This window comes from Anabrus simplex, chromosome 10, assembly GCF_040414725.1.
Source record: "Anabrus simplex isolate iqAnaSimp1 chromosome 10, ASM4041472v1, whole genome shotgun sequence".
NCBI lineage: Eukaryota > Metazoa > Arthropoda > Insecta > Orthoptera > Tettigoniidae > Anabrus > Anabrus simplex.
In genome coordinates, this window is record NC_090274.1 from 49,950,657 (window position 1) to 49,976,870 (window position 26,214).

At 37.5% G+C, this 26,214-nt stretch overlaps 1 protein-coding gene across 1 annotated transcript in view; it reads left to right on the plus strand.

Annotated features, from left to right (window-relative positions):
• Window positions 1–26,214, plus strand: part of LOC136881993 (zinc finger protein 347) — a 43,331-nt gene that overhangs the window by 13,001 nt on the left and 4,116 nt on the right. The window contains exons 2-4 of the mRNA XM_067154473.2: window positions 6,474–6,564; window positions 13,954–14,076; window positions 17,921–17,973. Coding sequence (XP_067010574.2) covers window positions 6,487–6,564; window positions 13,954–14,076; window positions 17,921–17,973 — 254 coding nt within the window. The 5' untranslated portion in view covers window positions 6,474–6,486. The remainder of the gene's footprint in view (window positions 1–6,473; window positions 6,565–13,953; window positions 14,077–17,920; window positions 17,974–26,214) is intronic.

The following is a 26,214-nucleotide window of genomic DNA, read 5'->3' on the forward strand; positions in this document are numbered from 1 at the left end:
TTCTTTCCACCTTCTGGTGAACTTCGTTGTTGCTCCGAAGTTTCCATCCGCTTTCTGTTTGGACAGCTCCCATAATTTTTCTGAGGATTCTTCTTTCCAGGACCTCTAGCTTCTCCAGCTTGTAGTTCATGGACAGGCATTTTTTATCATCATCATCATCATCATCATCATCATCATCATCATCATCATCCTGGCATTCATTTCTCTCAGATTTCTTCCTTACTGATATCACTTTAGTCTTGGAAATGCTAATTTTCACTCACTGCACCTATTTTCATGTTTCATGATATTAGATTGCAGGCTTTCAGCACAATCTGCCATTAAGACTGTTGTCTGCATAGGTCAAACTGCTCACTACATTTCCACCTAACTGAATTGCTCCCTGCCATTTTGCCCTTTTCAGTAGATGATACATATAAACCATGTACAGTAAAGGTTGTCTAACCCCAAGTACCTTGAGCCAAGAACAACTATAGTAAATTTATCTATAGTAAACTATAGTAAATGTATCTTTGTTGAGTAGATTCCAATCTTTGAGCCCGGAACTTATAACGTCAGACAATTTTAAATTCCGAATAAGATCATTAGTATCTTCATGAGTTAAAAAGAAGTAAGATTCTGATGAAAAACTTGGTTCAAAATATAGGACCATTTAGGTCGGGATTGGAGTTATCACTCAAGTAAATCTGGATACTTTGGTACAGTAATATTCTTCGTTAGTAATATAGGCCTTATTGCAGATGATAAATTGGGATAGTTAACTTAATATTTTGTTTTACATATTATTACTCTTATGTTAGTTAAACAGAAATAGCAAATAGTTTAGTGGTCCTTCTGTTCCCTTCAAATCATAGGAACTGTAGAGATTTTGAAGTTCACAGCTTTATCGTAGCATTTGCAATGAGAATGCATTAAGTTCTGCTGTTTCGTATGTGAATAGGAGAGGAGGGATAGTAAGTCTCACTACATAACAAAATGACCTAAATATTAATCTCTTATTCCAGGCTACAGCAGTGTGTCAACTAGTCCATTGATAAATCCTGAAAAGGTGCATTTACCTCCCCTGCATATAACACTGGGATATGAAACATTTTATAAAAGCAATTTATAAAAATTCTGCTAAATTTGTATATTTGAAATCTAAATTTCCCAAAGTTAGTGAGGCAAAACGGAAGGAAGGCATTTGTATAGGACCACAAATGGTAATGACGGTAATCGGTGATGAACATTTGAGAAACTGTTATATCCACTGGAAAAAGCAACATGGAAATAATTGAAAAGCATCTGTTCTGGTGTTCTTGGAAATCATAAAGTAGAAAATTATCATGAAGTAGCAACGAGTGATCTGAAATCATACCAAGCCATGGGATGCAACATGTCATTAAAAGTTCACTTCTAGACTTCCGTTAGATTTTTTTCCCAGAAAATCTTGGGGCGTTGATGCACATGGTGAGCGTTTTCATCAGCAGATTACGGAAAGGAGGTACCAAGGCAAATGGAGTCCCAGTATGCTGGCAGACTACTGCTGGACCCTGAAGAGAGACACCAAAAATACAAAATATGGCTGAAAATGATCCATATGAAACTTTTAAATTAACCCCAAATGAGGTGTACATTTATCATTTAGTATTACATTGGTACTAATTTTAATAAATTTAAAACGTTCGCCACTATAAGTCCTGTCTGACAGAAAAAAAAATGAAAGCATATTTGAGCTCAGCATGAAAAACACTTTTAGATTCAGTTAATTGAGTTCTTGTAAAAGAAAGTTTTATTTTTTACACCTGTGTTGTAGATAAAATCCCAGATTTCCACGTTGGTAAATAAAAAATTCTTCAATATGGAAATTATAGCATGGAAGAATGGGATTGATCAAGTGTGTTAGCTAGGGATGGGCTTGAGCGCAGTTCAAGCAGCTCAAGCTGATGACGTCACAGCTCGAGCTGATGACGTCACAGCTCGATGTAGATCGAGCAGTACTCGAGCAGGAGTATGGCCCGCTATCTATGAGTGATATTGTTGTACTAAATCAGTTGAGTGGCAATCTTCTTTGCTCTTTGATGTTAAATACCGCATGTTCGTGGTGGTAAAATAAGTTTATATCGAAATATGTTGAATTATTAATGACTAATCCATTAGAATTACAAGAACTATGTGTCCAGTGATGCATTTTTGCAACATTCAATATCTACGGATTGTGAGATGTAATTTAAAAAATCCTGAAAGTTCAGTTATATCCCATCGGACTCAGGACAAATAATTTTTCGACGATCGATGAGATAAAACAATAGTTCAATAAACGATAGATGCGGGGAAATTTAACATTGGTTTATATGGAACATTTTTGGGACCGAATAAATTCAACGATGAATACGGGAAAACGACTTCAGTTCTGTTCAAATTTTCGTATTGTTATTACTATTCTCCCTCCTTTCCCTTTATCTAATTAGCATATACGGCAGCAAAATAATTATAAATTGAATGGATACAAATTAAATATCGAAGGCCCCGTTATACCAGTGGTGTATTGTATACAGGTTGAACCGAAATTCGCGCACTCGGGCGTAAGTTCTTCCTGCGAGTATATCTGGCAGGAAAAGGACATTGAAGAGTGGCAATCTGGCAACACTGTAATGACATGTAGGATAACTACCTCTGTCAGCACATGTTTGCCGTGCTGTACAGTTGGTGCAGTGGATAGAGTTTTGGGTTATCATGCAGGAGGAGGTCGAGGGGTCAATCCTGGGTTGAGGCGTATGTTTGTTTTTTATTTCGTTAATGTAGTCCAAGTGGTATGGTATCTGGCATCGTAATCATCAACAGCAAGTAAATTCACGCCCATGACGTGGAAAGGGCGTCTTTCAAAGCTGACCAATGAAAACAATTGTTCGTCCATTTCTAGGATCGTAGTATGTAAGTCCACATGGTTTCTAGAGGACCCGCTGCAATTGCTGTTGACGATTAAGATGCCAGATACCATACAACCTGGTACGTTTACGAAATAAAAATCATACGCCTCAACCCAGGATCGACTCCTCGACCTCCTGCACATGCTAATCCAAAAGTCTATCCACTGCACCAACTGTACAGCATGGCTAATATGTGCTGACAGAGCTAGTTACCCTACATGCAGTTACAGTGTTGCCATATTGCCATTCATCAATGTCCTTTTTCTGCTGGATACACTCGCAGGACGAACTTTTGTGAGAGACATTTTTTTTTATTGCTGGCATGTGAGAAGTCGTGCTGCGATGCCCGAGTGCGCGAATTTCGGTTCAGTCTGTATAAACACGTCTTCGTGTAGGAGAAATAGTACCACAGGACTATAATAAAACTGAAAAGATTATGTTATTAAAATGATACATCCAATGATCAAAAGAACCAGAAATGGAAGTAGCGACGAAGTTAGGACAGGAAAAACACAGAAATATTATCACTATGCAGAGCTCATCTTCATGTTGAGCACTCAGTTCAATTTGATAAGAAAAAAGTTATTCTGGGCATATATGGGTTTAATAAACTGATGCGTCCACTACGACTTATGGTATGTCTGTACTTCTGTAGAATGATCGCTAATTACTCTACCGAAATGTAGTGCCGGAATGTGAAGACCAAAGAGAATGAGTGAAGACGAAAGTGTGGCTAGAGTAACAACACACACGTCCTGCTTAGAGCGCATGCAAAGCCTACATCACGAGGGAATTCTGTGCTGCTCGATCTTGCTCGACCAAGCTCGACACACCAGTTCGTGACGTCAGCACTCTAGCCTGCTCAAGCAGCGCCGAGTGGCACATCCCTAGTGTGAGCTGTGTGGTCTGGGCTGTAGGGCTGTTAGCTTGTATTTGAGAGATGGTGGGTTTGAAATCTTCTCTTAACAGGCCTGAAGATGATTTCCTGTGGTTTCCCACTTTCATACCAGGCAAGGACTGGGGCTGTACCATAATTAAGGTCACGGTTGCTTCCTTCCTAGTCCTGTTGTTGCCGTAAGACCTGTCTGATGTGATGTGAAATCATACATACATACATACATACATACATACATACATACATACATACATACATACATACATACATACATAGATCTTCATTATTGACTGGTGTGCTTTTCAACGTTCATTGTGCAAGCCTCTGTGAATTTACTGACTGCCTCCACAATCCTCTATTTCTAATTAGCTCTGTGGTCTCATTTTGGTCCATACCTCTTTAATCTTTAAATCATTAGAGACTGGGTCTAACCATTGTCATTGATGTCAAACCAACAGAAATGAACAAGAATAAGACCAATGCAGCTTTTTGTCCATTAAAATGCACTGGAAGACCGATCAGCTCACTTTAAGCTAACAGATGTGTTGGCTAGTTCATAATAAGAGTTGCTATTTACAACAGACATAGGAATTTATGCTTGTATTTGAATCTGCATCCACGGGGAACATTGTTCCAAGTACAAGTCAAATGCTTCGTTACTGGTGCTATAACTTTGACTGAAATACTGCTCTATCTAACACTTGAGTACAATGTTCTGTCTACAGGTAGGTTTACATACAAGTGTGATTATAGGGGCTGGTGACCTAGATGTTAGGCCCTTTTAAACAAGCAGCATCATGATTGTCATCACACATGTGGTTATGTTTACAAACAACTTTCTCGTCTGGAACATGATCATTTTGTCACGTGTTTTGAAATTAGCTGCGTCACCATTAGTACTGCTGGTTGAAATTAGCAACCTTAGATGATACAGAATGTTGGTCAATAACTTACAAGATTTGATTTTTAAGTCATGTTTATTATGAGTATTAGCTTGAGCTCTTTAGGTCAGGTAGTACTAACAAAGAATGGTTCATACACTCATGTTCATAAAAACCAGAACACCTTGAAAGACTAGAGATAGGAAGTTCATATTCACAGGACATGTGCGTTAGTACGTTCTGAAGAAATGATTAGCAGTTAAACCATGTCGGCCCTCAGGTTCAAGGTCCACATTGATATTTTGGCGCACCATCGCCGACTGGTAAAATGTGCCTGCGGCTATCGTCATTATAAACCGAAAGTAATGGATCAGTGTGACCCGAGCAGACGTGCAGGATGCCTCACAGATGTATGCTAGAACCGTACCATCAAATGAGTGAGTCTGAAAGAGGGCGCATTATTGGCATGAGAGAACGTGATGCAACCATCCGGTAAATTGCAGCTCGTGTGGGACGAAGTGTGTCGGCAGTGCAACAGGTGTGTACAAAATGGTTCACAGAAGGCTGTACAACATGACGAGATGTGTCTGGTCTCGTCACCCAGACCCCTCCTCCGAAAAAAATCGACACCTCATCCGAATGGCATTGCTGGTCAGATATGCATCCTCCTTGGCTCTGCCGCAACAGTGGAACAGTATAACACATCGTACACTCAGGAGTGACAGTCCATCGCCGTTTATTACGGTCTGGATTACCGGTGCATTGTCCACTTCTCCGCCTACCTTTGACTAACATGCATAAACATGCTAGACTCCAATGGTGTATGGAATGACGTCACTGAGGACAAAAATGGCAGCTAATAAATAGTGTTTTTGGATGAATTCAAGTTCTGTTTGTTTGAAAATGATGGCTGCATTTTGTTTCACCGCAGACAGGGGGAGAGGCATCAAATTGACTGCATTTGTACAAAACATACGCGCCAACTCAAGGTCTTATGGTGTGGCGTGCTATTGGGCACAACCACAAATCACACTTGGTGCATGTCCAGAGCACTGTGACCAGTTTGACCTACGTGAATGACATCTTGCGACCCGTAGCCATACCCTTTCTGTATGACACACCAGACACCAAATTTCAGCAGGATTATGTACGACCACATGTTTTTACATCAATATGTGCCTTCTTGTTGTCAAAGGATGTCAGACTGTTGTCCTGGCCTGCCCGATCACCGGACTTGTCGCCAATCGAAAATGTGTGGGATATGGTGAGACAATGGGTGCGGTGCTGTGACCCAAAGCCAATCACCAAAGATGAACTGTGGAATCAGGTGAATGCAACATGGATGGCTATACCCCAGGACGCCATTTGTGCCTTATACGCGTCAATGCCATCACATATGGAACAAGTTACCAGTGCGCATGGAGGACCCAGTGCCTTCTAGGCAGCAGGACACATGCTAAACCTAAGTGACTGAAATGCTAATCGTTTGTGCAGAACACACTAATGAACATGTCCTGTGAATATTAACTTCCCCTCTCTGGTCTTTCAAGGTGTTCTGTTTTTTATGAACATGAGTGTAACCTAGGAAATATAACTTTTCCCTCTGGACAAGTAACCAAAAGAAGATTATTATATCCAAACTGATATTAAACCATCCTTTTGTATTTCTCTGTCTGGTTGTTTTGTCATCTATTACTGGCTGTTTCTAAGTAGAGATTTCAAGAAACTATTGAAAGAATATGGTTTGTGAGATATTTTCTTGTTTAATTTTTAAATTCTGCCTTTCAGATTCTTGAGCATTATGGAGGAAACTCACGAAACTCACTTCATCAAGTGCGAGCCAGTTGGGCTGTCCGATACAGAAGAATCCTCTAATATAGTAAGTGGGATTTTGATCATTTTTATAGATGAGACTTTACATGTTCTTTCCTTATTTGTAACAAGTTGTATTTTCAGGATATAATGAAATGATATGGCTAAAGAAATTTGCTTGTGGGTGCAGTTAAATTGTATTATCCTTTCGGGTATGAGTTATGGTGCAAAAATACTGTATTCTTACTTTGTTACTCAACATTGGGTTGTGTTCTGAATATGTGATGCTCTCCAGGAAACCATACCTTCAGTGTTTATTGGATATTTTGATAGATCAATATGCAGTGATTTTCGTGAAAACTAGAAGTCTTCAGCTTAAAAGCTGATCACTTATGTACTTTGAAGTTGTAAGACAGAATTTACTGAATTTCCAAGAAAACTGAGTGGAAATAATATATTAAGGATTTAAGAAAAACTGTACTGGGCGAGTTGGCCGTGCGGTTAGGGGTGCGCAGTTGTGCGCTGGCATCCGGGAGATAGTGGGTTTGAGCCCGACTGTCGGCAGCCCTGAAGATGGTTTTCCGTGGTTTCCCACCAGGCAAATGCTGGGGCTGTAATTTAATAAGGCCATGGCCGATTCCTTCCCACTCCTAGGCCTTTCCTATCCCAGCATCACCATAAGACCTATCTGTGTTGGTGCGATGTAAAGCAAGTTGTAAAAAAAAAAAAAAAAACAAACAAAAAAAACAAAAAAAACCATGTTTTACTGGATAAAGGAATATCAGCTTTGCATATTAAAATAGTTTTAATAAATATTTAGGAGTTTTACTGACCAAAAGATTAAATATGTAAGCATGTCCAAAATTTGAAAAAGAGTGAGAAAGGAACTTTTTTCTTGTGGCACTCGTATTACACAGAAGTTCTGTCTAATATCTATAATTGTAGCCATATGTTATCTTGATGCACAAGTTGTTTCTTTCATTTTTTTTTTTTTTACAAGAAGATAATGCAGGTTTAAGAACCCATACCCAATGTTAAATTCCCCTTGCAATTTAAGGTATTGTTTTGTTAGACTGCACAACTTGTTCTCAAGGTTATTTTGAAGACATTTCCATATGATCACGCCACTGTCCCTCCTTTCATCACGTAGTTCAAGGCTCAGGATAACAGATGGCGTTCAAATCTAAATATCAATATTTCTTGCCCTTGCCTCCCTTTTCCTTTGTAGCGTATAGTTTCCTGGAGAATGTCACAAAGGAATTGGAGAGTACATATCAACCACATTTATAGGGTGGATGAGGATTTATGATGTAATGGAATGAAAGAGACAGAGAATATAAAAAATTAAGTCTGAATTTTTGCTAATTCAGTAATTCACTAGGAACAAATGTATTGATGTCATACTCATGATGGCACATACATTTTGCAAACTGTTTTTCGAATTCTACAGTGGCCATTTAATTTTTTTGTCATAAATGATCAAGATGGCTGTGGTTGTCTAAGAACACATGTGAATAGTGCTCGGGCAAAAGTATGTTGTTTCTGCTGAATAAGCTAGCTTCTTGATTGAAAGGCATATCTACCAATGGAGTAAGTTTTATAGTACACTGCGAACATCTTGATTGGTAGAAAACTGTAAAAGTTGTTTAATTAGTATTTATTTATAAGCATACTGTGTGTAAACATTAGGCAATCAGTATGGCAAATCTAACAAACTCATAATACCAAAGTACATTCTTCATTGGTTATTTGATACATCGATCGACCTAACCTACATTAACAATGGGTACCTGTTCAGAGTTTGGAAAATTGATATCCAGGCAGGATATCACTGCTGAATTACATTCTAAGTGTAGATGGTTCCATACCAAATGTATCAATCTCCAGGAGAGAGATATGGAATTTCTCATAGCTAGTGCTTAGAAATGGAGGTGCAGAGTTTATCACAACAAGAAAGGAATGAATGAGTGAAGAACAGTCAGTAGCTATGATGCCATCTGCTGACGACATAATATGTGAACTATTTCTCACTTTGAAGGAGAACATGACAACTTTGAGGAAGACAACTTCTGAAATTAAAAACCACCTGGATAACTCAGTGTCTGTTATGAGAGATTAGATGAACAGCCAAAACTTTTTGATAATAGGCAAGCAATAATTGATAGGCAGCAAATGATTATTGGGAATTTGGTATCTGATAACCAGCATCTCCAGAAAGCAGTAAACGATCTTACGATCAGATGTGTGAAGACAGCGGATAATATTTGAGGGTAAATACTCTTGAAATATATGGTGTTTGTGTAGTGTTGAATGAAAAAGGTGTTCAGACTGTCATGAAACTTTTGCATTCCTATGTCAAGTGGGGCTCAACGTTAAAATATTAGACTTGCACTCCGATGTAGAGTTCCACTCGACATGACAATAGCTTGTACTTTCAGCACTCCTATGTCGACTGTGCTGTGTTCCAGTATCTTTAATATATTTTGCGGGAATTGTAATGACTTTTTAACATGTTTGACAGTTTACTGATGATACAGACTGAATGTAAACATGGCTTCTGCTTCATCTTCACTCATGGAAATGGATATTTTAGAACCATTAGTGGACAGTATTGATGGTTTCAATATCTGGAAACAGTTCTACCGTGGTCATTGATAGAAAGAAGCAAAAACTGTGTTGAACAATTAGAGAAATCAAAATTATTGGCTACACAACAAAGATGGAAGTTGTTGATCGTTCAGACCACTATACATCAAGCTATGCTTTTATATTGAAAAGGTTGAAATAATGGCAGAATTTGTACTTTTGACCATTGTAAGTGGCAATAGTCAACAGATTTTTGCTCTGTAAAGCAAGGAAGACCATCTACTTCTGATGTTGAAAAACATGTGAATGGTAAACTGCACACCATCAACCAACCTGGAAAACAGCATAAAGACTGCTGCCTGTTCAAACAGGAGCAAGTAAGGGGGTAGAAAGGAAACAGTTGACTACACAAAAAGTGTTTGAGAAAATCCTGTCTCCACCCAGGAAACTGTTTTGAAAAGTACCACACAATGAAAAACTACAAGGATGTATTTTGTGTTGTAACTGTTCATAGTGCAGACATTAATTCAGAGCGGAGCAGGAAGCATACGCTAAGGGTAATGGAGATCAAAAGCTTAATTTGGTGGGGTTTTTGAAATAAAAGAGGACATGAGTGATACATGTCATCAATTTAAAAAAAAGGCAATAATCGTTCAACTGTGGGCATTACTGTGAAGTTTGTTCACAGATGTCATAAGGAACAGTTCTCTGAGAGGTGAAAAATCAAGAGGAAATCATCCACCTCTCGTTTGGGCTTTCCAATTTCTTTTGTTTAAGATTATCAGTATTTCTACATGATTTTCTGCTGTCACAGTATTATTTCCCAGGGTTAGATGTGTAATATTATTGCTTTAAACACCTTATCTCTTTTATATTTAGTGCATTTTTCCTGATAGTATGTTAACCATGTGATTTATATTGTCATAACATGACTACTTTGCTACACTTCATACATATAACAAATACTGTATTTACGCGAATAATCCCTGCATATTTTTTAAAAGAATTTGAGGCACAAAATCGGGGTGCGGGTTTTATTTGCATCAAGGTTGGCAACACACTCCTGGCTCACCTAGTTTTCGATGTTGGGTGTACAGTTCTGCTTTGTGTAACTGAAGGTGGAAGAAAACTGCCCCCATATGTCATATTTAAACAGAAAACAATTCAGACTTTTAATTTAAAACTACCTTTACATTAAAAAAGTATTTTACTGAGTAATTTAAATTCAAAACTTCTCCGTGTCATAACAGAATGTGGCTTCCAGAACGTGCAGGGGTAGCTTTCCGCACTTTCACTTACTTCGATGTGTCGACTTTGTTTCATAGTTGCTAAGTTCGAGTGAAATCGTAATTCTTTTGTATTCAGCATTTTAAGGAACGCCACAATATCATGTAACAGGCAGTGTGCAGAGAAGCAGAAACCGCGATCAGTGGCGATGCCGACAGTTGGCGAAAAAGTGTGGCTCATAATTATCATCAATTCATACGCAAGAAACAACATTGTCAGTGCTATTGAAAATGTATTGTTTTTTATGTCTAGTCCAAATGGACTTTTTAAAAGGAGGTGGGTCACTCTACTGTGTTGCAATGCAGACAGAAGCAAAAGATTTCCTCCCTTCGTCATAGTCAAGTTCAAGGTATCTAAAATTGCAAACAGTACAGTAATCAAAAAAATAAAGTACTTGCACAGGGGAGCCAGCATAGAATTCTTCTGGTCTTCGAATAATTTTTTTCTATTTTTTCTTTCATTGAGTGAGGTTATGTTTGCCAGTGAGTTATTCAAGTGCATTATTTGAATAATGTAAATGCACCCTGTTGGATACATTTTGGAAATAGTTCTTTTCCATGGCATTTGAAAGGTTTAAACTGTGAATGATTGTTAATTGCATGCAGTAACGGATCTCAGAATATTTTGTGGCATAAGGATTGGCATTTCTAAAGTACAAGTTGGTGGTTAATTCAAAATCATGCAATTTGAAGTTTGATTTTTGTGTCCCAACGACTTTCAATTAATAGGGTTTTACTGTATCGCAAAACTAACATCCGAGTTCGCCGGTGTGTCTGTTTCAAGTGTTTACATTGCATAAAAAGAATTATCCACCACTGGTTGTGTTAATATCCTATAGAAAAAAAGACCGCATGTGAAAAGTGTTTTAGACGTGGAGTGTGATGAATTTGTAAGTAATTTAGGAGAGGATTTTAGTGGTGCAAGAGACAATGAATCTTTCGATCTACAGAGAATGGAGCCTATTGTAGGTTCAGATTAATGAAATGCCTAGCCCTATTTGGTAATTTTCATGGCAAATATATTTTATAACAGAGGTAATGTATTTTTATCATCTCAAATATGTCCAGGCAAAGCAGCTATTTCCATAAATTTACACGTTCATATTTGCGTAACGACCACGTGGACCTCCTGGAGTGATGTGTAATGTTTGTTTATGCCTATGTTACTCTTTCAATGGAAGGAATTTTAGTTCCTTTCATTATTTCAAAGTGAGCCTTCCTAAAATTAGGGTGCGGGGATTATTAGCATAAATACGGTAGGATATTATGTAAAATTGAAAAAATTGAGTACATCCACAGACAGGATGTAACAATAAGGTACGGTCAAACTTTTAGGACACATTCCTCCCACGTAGAAGAAGAAAATATGTTACATGGACAAGGTTCCAGAAACTCTGTATTTCCCTGTTAGAACTCATTTTCTACAACTCTACACAGTACGTTAATCATAGGAACAGAGCATATCAGCATACAACATGAAACTCTTTCTTACATAGAATGTTGTAAACGCCTGCTGTTAGTTTTGATATGTTCATACACAATACTCCAGAGATATAGCAGCACACCCGGAATTCCACTTCTTTGATTTTTTCACATTTTTGATGAAACTATTTTTCTTTAGTATTTCTATATTCTCGATCTGTTTCATTTCATTCTGTTTGTCATCTCTCTTTACTTGTATTAACTTGTTTCCATCCCCTCCATGCCTTGATGTTGGGGAGAATGGACTGTGTGATTCAGAATTGTGTGGGAGGGATAGATGGATTTCTTAGCACTCCTCCAACAGCTTTGATGACAGAATTCTTTTTACCAACCATTTGGTATTTAATCCTGTGACAATGTGGCTGTTTCCAATGTATTTTCTTCTCTTACCTTTTCAGATTGAGCTTTCCGGAACTCTATATCCTTGAGCTCTTCATGTGTTCCATTAGTTCTTCAACATTTTCCAAATTAACATTAGTTTAACATATTATGATCGTGTTGTCTTCAATTCCAGGCAAAGTCATTGATTTTGTTGTTGTTGTTTGATTTCAGTTGCAGTGTTTAACCAGGAAGAGTTCTTTAAACTGACAAAGTGTAGTCAAATGTCATGTCTGTTTAACAGTATGCTTTCAAATAGAATTATCCAAAATTATCTTGGTAGTCATGCATAAAAATCGCAGTAAAATAGTCCGGTTCTATGGCTAAATGGTTAGCATGCTGGCTTTTGGTCACTGGGGTCCTGGGTTCGATTCCTGGCAGGGTCGAGAATTTTGACCATCATTGGTTAATTTCGCTGACATGGGGGCTGGGTGTATGTGTTATCTTCATCATTATTTCATCCTCATCATGAAGTGCAGGTCAGCTACGGCGTCAAATCAAAAGACCTGCACCTGGTGAGCCAGTACCAGACTCGTCTACATTACATGACAATGATAGTGACAGTGGAAGTGATGTGTCATTATAAATGTAATGTGAACAGAGTTTCAGTGATAACTGTAACCTCTGCATCCTTCCATATGTAGGTAAGAGCGATGGTAAAGATATAGGTTCCAACAGTGACAAAGGATACAAAAATAAGACAAATGGACATTGTTCATTCTAACAGTGATTTGGATATAATGGTATAGGTGATGCTGCAGCTACAGAGTTCGTAAACCAATGGAGGCATTCCACAGATAATGATGCAAATAAAACTAAAAGCCAGCATGCATATTTGTGAATTTTTCAAGAAATTCTATACCCTGCTGACTGCTGAAGTACGGGTAATAAATGACTTGAACTTGGTTCAAACACTGCTTTATTGATGGAATTACACATTCATATTCATATATTGTCAGTTGATTGGAACAAATCCATAATGTTACAAATTAGGTAATTTCCTAACAAAAGTGCTGAAATAAGTTGGAGTGGACCATTAGTAATCATTTTCCATTTCCCCTTGTCCAGCTTCTGCCAGCAGTATTTAGCAATATTTACAAAATAAAAAAAATCACAGTGCAAAAGGTTAAATCATTATATGAATAATTTTTGCTGTTTCCATTATCCATGTTAATCCACGTATCTTCAGATTTATAGGGCAAAACTCTCTGTCACTATTATTAGTTAATATATTAGTATTTATTCCATTCAATATGAGCTAGTTGCAGCTGTTTGTTTCTGGAAGGAAACACTGTATCTCCAGCTGCACAACAGTGCCATCAATAATTAAAAAAGAAATGCTTCATTTGAAATTTATGTGTAATTCTACAGTTTAGTAGTATAAATATTTACAATTGCACTGATAATGCATGTTTATATGACATTATGCATAGAATTTGGGATACATAATATTCAGTTATACTTCTTACCCTTGCAGAGGTGAAAATACATATTGTACCCAATTAATGGATTAATCATGGAATAGATGATGTTTAATATATAAAATGTCAACAGATCCTCAAGATTGATTGTGGTGAGAGTGGTGCACAGCTAGATTGGGCCATATATGATTATATTTTGTGTACAGTAGAAAGGAAGAAAATAACTTCTTTTATAAACTTTGTGTCCATTCTTTATATTGAATCTTACTTAACTCTTCCTTCATTAATCTTTTAATTTTTCAGGAGTCCAGTAAACAGTTGCCCAGTGAAGATCTTGTACAGATAAAGGTTGAGCCAGATCTTTTATTTTGTGATTCAAAGGAAGAGGAAGATGCGGAATTACTTAACGAGGATCATGGGAATCAGGTGTGTATTATTTCTGTATGATATATTTGATAAGCAATTGTGTTCACTGTAGTTTCCTCCCAGTACAATGACAATTTTATTGTTCACTTTAACATACAGTATTTGCTACCTCATGTTATATTTCTCAGATCCATAGTCTAATTTCCAATTTCTCCCTCTTTAGCTGTTTTATTCCAGGTATACATACATACATACATACATACATACATACATACATACATACATACATACATACATACATACATACATACGTACATACATCGTCATTATACTGTTATGCCTTTCAGCATTCAGTCTTCAAGCCTGCAGGAATCTGTTTGTAACTAACTCTGTGGCTTTGTTTAGTTCCATCAAGTGATTAAACTGAATATAATCATCATCGCCTTAGTGACCCTCTACTTCTCTCATGGCTGAGTCCATTGTTCATTGTCCTCATAGGAAACTGATTCTTGTCCATTCGCCTCACATGACCCCACTGCCAAAGCCGGTTTATACCTACTGTTTCATTCATCAAGTTTATTCCTACGTTGTGCTTTCTCTTAATTTCAACTATCCTCCTGCCATTGTTCCCACCTGTTTGTACCTGTACATGCTGATATGACTGTCAAGTTTTAATAAAGACAATACAACCTTGAGCTCTATTTTAGTCAGATTTTAATAATAATAATAATAATAATAATAATAATAATAATAATAATAATAATAATAATAATAATAATCAGCACTGTTTTTCTTGCAATTGATAATTGATATTTTATGATGATTATAATTCATTGTAGAAAATTGGTTGGCTTCAAAGTGTATCATTTGATGGCTTTGCTTGTTGCCCCCTCTCGCCATACTGTCCCACCATCTCATGCAAGTGGTTGACCAGCACGGTGATTCTGACTTTTGCATTGATGTCTCCTGGTATGATTGTAATTCCTCTAGGTTTAAGGGTTACTACAGTGTTTTCTATGATTGCATAGCAGTCTTCAATCACTTGGTCATCTGCAATGATGGGGAGTAGGTACACATGGATCAGATTCAGCTGATTTGGTTTGATGGTGAGGGTCAGTATTCTTTTATTGACAGGTTTGTATGTTTCAATGTACTGGGTCAGCCGTTTATTGACAAGGAACGTGACGCTATTCTGACCTGTATTATCTATGCTAATGATGTATATCATATGATCATTTCTTTCAAAATGCCTGTTGCCTTTCCAGAGAGTTTCTGGTAGTCCACAAATGTCAGTTCGGTGTTTGTTTAGGTCTCATTCTACTGTACAAAGTGAAGTTTTCCCCATCCGGAGCAAGCTTCTTATATCCCATGTTCCTATTGTTTTACCTTCATGGAGTTGGTCTGCATTTGGTTGTTCAGTAGCACAGTTGCCATGCAAGGCCTGATCATTCACTTCTGGACATCTCGTTTCAAATTTCATGCTGTTTTTCCAAGATATGAAGTGCTAAGCCATTAGGATTCTGCTGCATTCTGATAGCAAGATTGAATTTTTTACTCTGTGTGGTGCGCTCGTGGGATATTAATCAAGTGGTTTCCCTTGCGTTACTGATCCTATACAGTTCATCTGCAAAGGACTCATCTGCCTTTGAGAATATAGCTTCTGGACAAGAGTGCCAAATTGTTTTCTGTATGACAACCAGTTAACATCATTGTGGTTGTCGCCTGTGAGGGACCGAAGTCAAGCCCATGGGGAGATAATTTCTCAGTAGTCTTGATTCAGTAATGACAAAGCTGCTGCTCTATGCCACATCCTCATTTGATCCACTATTAAATTTTTTTCAGCCAATTCATTCTTGGTTGCCAGTGGTTTGCTGCAGTATGCCAACTTGGACTCATCAGTTGGCAACCAGCACACCCACCAAGATGCGTGGCTAGTGCATTTATGGAGGTCACTGCTTAAGCTAGTTGGAGTCATAGACAGCTCCAATGCACCATTAGAGACCTGATATGCATTACAGAATTGATGCTTGCCAGGCCATCAAATGATGTATACTAAGGCTCACGAGAGTTGGAGTCTGACGTTTAGCGCCACCGGCGAGAAAAAGTCAACTAACGATGCTATGGCAATGATATCAGCGATGCCACATTTAAGGAAGCTATGACCACCATGGGTTGGCTTGCTCTTAGCTGCTTTTGTGATATTATTCAGAGTGGTACTGTGTTAGCTCTTAGTTGTTGCTGCTTTATGTATTTACATGTTTGTTTTCTGAATATTATTTTGTTGTTAGTTAATTTAATTGGTGGCTAGCTCTACAGTTCTATTCCATACTTAACATCTGAATTTGTTGAGGTTATTGTCAGAAACATGACTTTGTTAGTGATTATGTAATCTCATATTTATCGGCAATGTGTTCTGTCTTAAATGATGGAATTATTAGCTCAAGCTTTGGAACAGGCCAAAGTTTATTGAATTGCATTAGGCCTACCTGTTTTATGAAACACTCAGCCTGTATTAAAGGGTAATATGACGCAGATGGAGGTAACTATGACAACGTAGCATACTTTGTAGTTACTGTTTTCGCTGCTCAAATGTTAGACTCCATCTCTCGTGGGCCGTACTATAGATTTTGATTTGCATAGGGAAGCTGGAATATCTGTCCTGAATGAAAGAATGCATAATTCCAATATAAATTAAATTATAAATTTTCCAGCCAACTCATTCTTGGTTTACTAAGTTTAATTTGAGAGAATGTTTTCATACTATATTACATTGTGTTTTACCCACACACCCAATTTCTAATCCTTCCCCATGGACTTAAATGTTGCACAACGGTTGGCTGGTAATAGTTGATTACACTTGGCAATTCTGTAGTTGACTTATGTGAATCATTGTGAATCAGTGTATTGAGGCAGTCTTCATCAAAGCCTTCTGCCTGAATGTGGACAGTAATTTGGGTTAAAGTGGCCCTATTTAAAACAGTTAAACCAATTTCTTGCTGTACTTTCCACAGTAGCATTCTCCGCATACACAATGCAAATGTTTCAAGCCACCTCAGCTGTTTCCACTCATGTGTTAAACTCAAATAGGAAAATGTATTAGAAGTTACGTTTTTCTCTACTTTACAGTGCATTATCTGTAGTCCACGAATTAACATTTCTTTTTTCAAAACAGCAAAATTGAAATCATATCCTCAGTTTCAACATCAGATGATCAAATGACAGATGGTAAAGAAGCTCCTGGCAATCACAGTGCTGCAATACCACAAACAAATGTTTCTAGCTTTTGGAAAAACCCATTATTTGCTATAATTATTTTTTCTCTTCAACCCTCAGAGCAGTGTCTCTGCATAGTTTAGTTTTATTTAGCACACTTTCATCTATTAATGCCATATCTTTTAGGTCTGCATAAGAACATGCTAACCAGATTCTACTGTACATCTGGAAATACAATATTTTGGTTTTTGAAAAGAAATAATGGTATTTTGCATAGGAATTGCATAAAGGATAGCAACTGCAGAAAGAAAAGAGATATTTCTACAGTAGACAATTTATATGGTTCACAAATTACTTATGTTTTTAAAGATTCAGATGATACATATATGTGAACAGTATAGATTTCAGTGCTTTAAGCATGGTGGTCATGTATATTAACACTTAGCTGCATCTGATCTTCCCCCTGTTTGCATGTTTTCTCACATTGGTATGTATGAGACTGGAAGTTGGTGCCAGCATCAGTGATTTTTCAGTTTTTCATATTTTTTAGCTATGATGTGTTCAATTTTGTAACATTGGTGTGCTTTCCTGTATTGATTCTCACAACAGGGTTAGACTTATGGCTTACTATTTATTATGAGCTAGTGGTATATTATTGAAAATAAGTGTGAAAATTCTTCATTTTCTCCAGGCTATGAAGAGTGAAGCTCAAAATGATCTATGTGGCACCAGCGGAACTCATGAGTAAGTAGTCATTCTAATCAATGTAGTGGTATATAATGTTGATGTTGATATTTACATCTCCTGTTTTTTTGTGGGTATTATGCACTTCACGATTTTGTTTTATTTGAAAATAACATAACACTGTTTTTTTGGCATTTTGGTTCTCATACTTTAATATTAGCCTTCTGAATGATAACCACCTATCCATTTTTGGTATGGACATAATCTAACCATCATAGTCTAGGTCTTCCAACTTTCCTTCTTCCATCAGTCCTAGCATTTGATGTAATTCTGGGTATCCTGTACCTGTCTATTGTGATTGCATGGCCCTAGCATTCCAGTCTTCTTACTTTTATTTTGATATAAATGATGCAATTCCGGATTGGTTCTTGTCCATCCGATTTCTTTCTCAAGTATGGGGCTGTATAGAGCATGGTCAGGAGCATTGTGAACTGGGTATATGAGCATTAGAGTGTTGGTCATACTGATATGTAATTTGAAAAAATTACATTGATATCTCACGCCGTTGTAATTTTATCAGCTACTGAAGTTAGCCAATCAGATCGCTTCGCGGGAGACTTCAGATGGGTTTTGCAAGGCAGTGTTGCTAAATCTGCACGTGGTGTATGACTGGCTCTAGAGCAGCAGTAGAAGAAACAAACTCCTCCAGGGGAGGGACTTGAACAAGGACCTTCCTGTTGATAGGCTCAGCCCATAGCAAGCTCGCTACAGTGGCATTGGCAGAAACCCATGGTGTCTTAGTGTTTGGTGCTAATTTTTCGGCATGGCTCTTAAGCCTGCATGAATAAATCTTTCTCCAATGCTGTTCTGTCAAGGTGCACACCCAACTGTAGGCTTGATTGTTATCATATAGGTCCTGATCATCTCTTTCTTCGAAATAAATCTGGCTTTAGTTACCGGTCCATTACCAACAGCCTGAAGGCAGCTGTTACCCAGAGCAAATCCTCTGTTTTATCTCTAGCATCACATGGTTTCTTGTAATTGTGGTGCTCAGATATTTGAAACATCCATAGCCTTTGCAATAGGGAAGTTTTGGATGTTAAGCGGCTCAAGAGGCATGTTTGTGTAAATCTTCATGATACAGGAATGTTTGTCTCTCCACAAATAAAAATCTTCAGTGTGGCCTTCTGACCCCAACATGGCAGGTTTGATCCTGGCTCAGTTTGGTGGCATTTGAAGATGCTCCATTATGTCAGCCTTGTGTTGGTAGATTTACTGGCACATAAAATAACTTCTGCAGGGCAAAATTCCAGTATCTCAGCATCTCCAAAAACTGTCAAAAAGTAGTTCTTCTTCGTCATCATTTTGCCTCATGAGTGAGGCGTCGTGACTATCATAATATTCAGCCATCTAGCCGATGAACCATACTCTGCCATTCTTCCCTATGTAAAGCTTTCAACGTGGTTACTCTGAGAGAACTCTGTAGGGGGCCGTTCACCATGTCAGTTCATCATGTTGGTACTCGTCCTCGTTGTCTGGTCCCTGGACTTTGCCCTACACAATCAACTTTTGAAGACTACCATCTCGGCGCATTATATGTCCAAAGTAGCCTACGATCCACTGGGAGACCTTACACGATAGACAAACTTTTATCTGAAGTTGGTTCAGGATTGATGTGTTCGTGCGATGAACTGTCCAAGGAATGGGATGTAAAAAACAATGGTGTTATTAAATCTTTCACTTAGCCACTAGTTACTGAATGTGAAAGCCAAAATTGGGAGAAGGTACCCGTACCTTCTAAGACATCAAAAAATACATCATTGCGGATGTTGTCCAAGAAGAGCTTTTCTCAGGAACATTTGACTGGGAAGTCCTTCTCCACCAGTGTGAGGGTAAAGATTTCTCCAGCTGGTGCTGGAAGATTTTCCAAATGTGAGGCGTTGAAGGTACAACAAAGCTTTCAGGTGGTATGCACACTTTTGCAGCCTTCTCAGCAAAGGATGTGGAGAAGTTTGGACCAAGCTCGATAGCTGCAGCCGCTTAAGTGTGACCAGTAGTATCCAGTATTCAGGAGATAGCGGGTTTGAATCCCACTGTCGGCAGCCCAGAAGATGGTTTTCCATGATTTCCAATGTTCACACCAGGCAAATGCTGGGGCTGTACTTTAATTGATGATGATGCTTGTTGTTTAAAGGGGCCTAACATCTAGGTCATCAGCCCTGTACTTTAATTAAGGCCATGGCCGCTTCCTTTCCACTCCTAGCCCACTCCTGTCCCATAAGACCTATCTGTGTCTGTGCGACGTAAAGCAACTCATAAAAAAAAAAACCAAACATAACAATGGAGAATTTTGGAGGAGCCATGGTCTTGAACTTCCTGCATGCCTCTGGTCGAAGACAAAACTTTGGCCTACAGGAAATGCTCAAACTCATACTATCCGATAATGAGAGTACTGCTGATCACATCATTCACTTTATATGTGAGAGTGGATTAATAAAGCACATGTAAATTTCAAGTGTTCTGTTTGTGTCTATTTTGGCGTAATAAAATAATTTTTGTTTTACTTTATTTTCAAATCTGTTGTTTGTGGAATAAATTAATTTTTATGTTTGCCCCATTTTAGTTTAAGAGAGGATGGTTGCTAATTTGTAATTTCCTTGTAAAATAAAAATCATTGCCACTACCAGTGCTACAAGTCTGGCATTTCTCTAAATTTAGTTTTCTTGCAGTTAATTTTCTAGTTTTTGACTCCTACTTTTCTTTGCTGTACCATTATATTAGCCTGTACATCCTTCTACTTGTGCTGCTCTGAACTAACTTCAGATACTTAAAGGATCATCTTTTTCAAGAGCATCAAATTGTATGCTGCTGCAGTTTGTATGTAAACAACTACCTAGAGTTAGGGATTAATGACAAAAAAATGTACGTAGGAGGAAGTATCCAGGAGTTAATAGTTCAGTGTTTTTCTGGATCATTAGATAAAAGAATGAGTGGCTAGGAGTATAACACTTTCAACACTACGCTCGTACGGGATACGGGCACGCTGCTTTCCTGCTTCTGGACGGCGCCCGTATGTGATATGGGCGTCATTTTCTCGTGTGTTTATATCCAGCTGCACGTATCACGTATGGTTCTTGTCCCTTGGTTGGAGGTAATAGTTCATCTAGTGACTACTAGAATGCAGCAGTTATCGGGAATTTCGAACTGAAACGATAAACAGGGTATTTTCTCCTTGCCGTGACCTCTACCGAAGCACTCAGTGTGCCGTGTGCTGCGCGTGCCAAATCTGTCATGTTTACACAGTAACACAGCTGACAGCGTGTCTTCACGTTGGCTCAATGATAGTGATGTTTTGGAGATTTTATCGGGAGAAGCGGGTTCAGAGATGGATGAAAGTGACGATAGTTCAGGTAAGATTTTTATTTATTACGTTACTTTGGAACATAAGTGTTTAGCTGTATTTTAGTCCGAATACAAACGAAAGAAATACTTCACCTACAGAAATTTGTTTTTTTTTGTTTAGACGAAGAGACACAGGCTGATGATTCACCTGTGCCAGGAACATCTGCTAGATCATCTGAACCTGATGATGAATGGTCAGAAACAGATGACCAACCACAGCTACCTGTCTTCCAGTCGGCATCTGGTTCTACTTAGTTTTGCGCGGGGAGTGACAAAATGGATTGTTTCAGTAATTTTTTTAGTGATGATGTGATCAAAAATATAACAACAGAAACTAACAGATGTGCAGGTATGACAATTGCGGCAATGAAACGTCAAGGCAAACTGAAGGTAAATTCCATGTGGCACCAATGGTCTGCAGTAAAACTTCACGAAATTTATTGGTTTTTTGCAACAATTTTGCATATGTGTGTGGTGAAGCTATCCAAACTTAGTGATTATTGGTCTACTGATCCCTTTTATCAGACAGGATTTGCCAGTCGATTGTTGAGTCATGATAGATTTTCTGGAATTTTATTTATGTTGCACCTAAATGACAATGCCACCTTCATCAAGAAGGGGGAAACTGATCATGTCCCACTACGTAAACTCAGGCCTTTCTTTGATTCTTTTGTGCACAAATGCATTGCCAGTTTTCAGCCTATGAGAACCTAACAATAGATGAGGCTATATGGTCGAGTAGGGTATAGGGTTTATCTGAAGAATAAGCCCAATAAGTACGGTATGAAAATGTATGTACTTTGCGATGCAGCAACAGGCTACGTACTGAATTGTGAAATATATATGGGATCCGCAGGGAATGTTGACAACAGCATTCAGGCTCCTGTAGATAGGTTATGCTTACAGTTTTTCAGTAAGGGCTACTGTATTTATATGGACAAGTAATATACTAGCCCCTCCCTACTGAATACGCTGTGGCAAAAGAAAACCCTGGCTGTTGGAACTGTCATGAAAAACAGAAGGGTTTACCACCAACGTTCAAGATAAAGAAATTGAAGAAGGACGAGATGATATTTTTGAGGAAAGGGCACCTTCTTGCTGTGAAGTGGAAGAGCAAGCGGGATGTTTTATGCCTTTCAACAAAACATAAGGCTTCCACTATACTTGTTTCTGGTAGATCGAAGGGTGGTGTCGTACAGAAACTAAAGCCTGACGTAGTCATCGATTATAATATAAATAAAACTGGTGTTGATAGAGCAGATCAACTGAACAATTATTACCCATTTGCATGGAAGACAATTAAATGGTGGAAAAAGCTCTTCTTCCATTTGTTCCTTATGTCTGTTGTGAATGGTTTCATTCTATATAAAGAGATCTCAAAATCAAAGATATCTCTTGTGGATTACATGAGAGTGATCAGTTCACGGTTAGCAGCTAAAAGAGGGGGAGATATCTCAAGGCTGGAACCTACTCCCTCCCCCAGTGTTGACAGGACTTTTGCTCGCCATTTTCCAGAAAAGGTTCCTCCAGCAAACAATTAAGTGAATGCTACTCGTTATTGCAAGGTATGCTCAGACAGGGGCAAGAAGGAAAGTGATAAACGCGTCAGAAAAGGGAGTAGATGGTGGTGCAAGGAGTGCAAAGTAGGACTGTGTATAGTCCAATGTTTTCAGGACTATCATACAAAAACAAACTATTCCTAAATAGAAAATATTTTATTCCACTGCATTTGTGTTTATTTGTGGCCTAAGTAGTTGCATTAAATGATTATTTTTTATTGTTTGAGCAAGCTTATTGGTATAACCTCAATGTAAAATTTTTTTCCATGCTATTTTTCTCATGTTTTTCATAAGACTAGTATAATTAAATTACTTCAGATATTCACTTGTTGATTAACATCTTCATTTTGGATGGTTGACACCTTCATACGGTACAAAAATCAGGCATATAATATGTTTCGCTGTTCCATAATAACGTGTTAAAAATGAGCAAAAAGACCCAGTTCACAGCCAGTATCCATGTTAAAATATGGTAGTGTTGAAAGCTTTAAACAAACCATTACTGCCTGATACAATACAGTAATAAATTCTTCATAAGTTAAACAATCCCCACTTCTTTCCTGAATTGAATCTTCAAGGATTTTATTCCTGCTTCCCATAATTCATTCATATGTTGTACATTTGCAGGTATATAATGAAAGTTCATTCCTCTTTGTGAAGTATGATATTGGGCATGTTTTCTAACCTTAGAACCGGCAAGTGTCGATGAACCGACGGTTTGTCCATTATTGTAGCGACAGAGTCTATTCTTTGACACATTTTAATTTCTTCATTTTGGTAGCACTATTCCATTGACAGATGGTGTCACATGTCTTGTCTTGTGATTCTAGAGGTTTACAGATGCTGCTTACTCACTTTCATCATAGAAACAATCTCCTTGTATATGTTTCCTTGGAAACAAATGAGCGACTTGTTGCTATACAGATCAAAACATTGTGTAATGACGTTGTACTTGTTATCACTACCGCTCTTATTTGGAGGCTGTATATATATATATATATATTGGTGAGTTAAAAATGCACCTTTGTTGATGTTATTTCTGTCTACAATATTTTTGTTTAGTTAGCTTGTATTTTATGTAGCATAGCTGCTGTAATAACATTATAATAAATTTGTGCACCCGTATAGGTTATAGGCTGGTCTGCACATATGGGAATATATAGTTTTTCTTACCAATCAAATATTATTGTGTAGACTTGAAACTTTCACACTATTATGTATTATTTATTGGTATGCACTCCTCTTCTCATGGTAAATCATCTCAGAGCAGTTACATAAGCTTGTAATGTCAAGTCTGATTCAATTTAGTATGAGTACCAGTATCCTTGGTGTTAGACACACAAACAAAGCACTTTAGTTTTTCTTCTCACTGAACCTTGTTTAATTATAAAAGTTCCATTGTAGTAAACTTGTTTATTTGTAAACAAATGTGATATTGTAATCCATGGTTCTAGTAACTGTCCCATTGTGTTGACATTAGTGGTTTTAACCTAAAATATGTTACATATTTATGAGAAAAATGCCTAATCAGATTTCTTGAATTGGCTGTCTAGTATCTCTGTCTTACTAAAGATAGTAGGGTAAGACAAGGAGCATACAAATTTTCTATAAGTGTTTCTTCTAGTATGAGCTTTGGTACCTTATGTTTTGGAGGTAGTATCACTGGATGATTTTGTTTATTTAAGTCCACCAATGACTGCTTTGAGCAGCTGAGCACCTTGAACAACTGCCTTTCATCCAGGAATAGATTCAAATTGCTTGAGAAATTTTTCTCCAAGATGCTATCATTCTTTCATATATCATTTAACTCTGTTGAGTAATCCTGAGTAAGATTGTTCTTCTCTGAGAGAAATTGCATCTGGTTTTTCTAGTTTGTTAACTGTTAAAGCACCTGTCCTATAATTAGTTTTCCTGTGGTTGTTAGTAAATGCTAATACTTTTCTCGACTTTAGTCAGGGGGAGAATTTTGAGCGTAGCGTCTCTGTAACCGTTTGGCACAATACTGTAATTGGATTAAAATTTTCCTTTTATATATTTTCTTATTCCAGTTAACCCAGGTCTGTTTCTCGGTTGTCATCTGCAAACTTATGTTCTGTTAATCTTGCTGGTCAAAGACTGGGTGAAATGTCATCAGAGAATTGCTGTGTAGAACACAGAAAGGGATTTCCTGATTTTGACTAGATTATACATATGTTAATGTGCTTCAGATGCACTTCCTATTCAAAAGAAAATAGTTCCAAACCCTTAGAATTTCATGTTGTTAGCGTACACCATATAAGTTGAAATATTATTAGGAAGCTGCAATAAATCTTATAGAAATAGACATTATGGGGCGATATTATTGGAGGAACAGTCTGAAATTGATAATTTAAACATTTGACGTATTGAAGTGTTCGTGATGACACTTTTTTATGAGCTTGAGGACCAGGAAGGGTTCTGGAAATGAGCATTTCAAGGGTGTTCTCTAGTCTGTACAAAGTTTCAGCTGAGTTGAAGCTAATTTCTTTGTAAAAATTTACCCCAGGTAGCAAATAGTTTAATTTTATTTCAGAGTAAATCATTTTCAGCAAAAATCAAAGGGGGTTAATCAGCCAGGATGTGTTCCTCAGTGCTCAGTCCATGGCTTGTGTATTTGTTGATATTGAGGCCAATTTCTTGAAATTGATGTGTGGCCCTGGTGACAAGCCAATTAGTACACTTGATGGATCTCAGTCGGTAAGTAAGTAACTGAGGTTATGATTGATGGCAATGTGGTGATTCAAGATGCAGTCTGAGGCAGCAGTAAACAAGAATGATAACGAAGAAGAGCTTACCACAAGACCTTAAGATAATTTTATAGGTCCTGAAGATGCAATTTATCTAGTCTATAACTTCCAAATACTATCTCCCTCATTTTATAAGATGATGAGCAGTCAGCAGACATCATCATCCATTTTATGAGGGGTAGTGACCTGTTTTATTGTGTTTGAAAGTACAATTTGCATTTGTTTGCAATTTTTATTTTGTTGTTAGGTTTGTATATTTTTTGTCTTTTAAAAATATTTAATATGGATGAAATACATGATGCCTCTTCAGAGGCAATGCCTTATTTCATTTTATTACATTTGAATCTGTTTAAAATCAATTTTATAAGAAATTAAAAGCATTACAAATGAGATCCATTGATTATTCTAAATCCATATTCATTTTTCATCTTTTTAAAAATTATAGTAAGTGGATACATTTTAGAATTTTATTTATCATTACATTTTGTTTCATCTTATACAATTAGGGGCCTATGACCTGGATGTTAGGCCCCTTTAGACAAGCATCATCATCATCATCATCATCATCATCATCA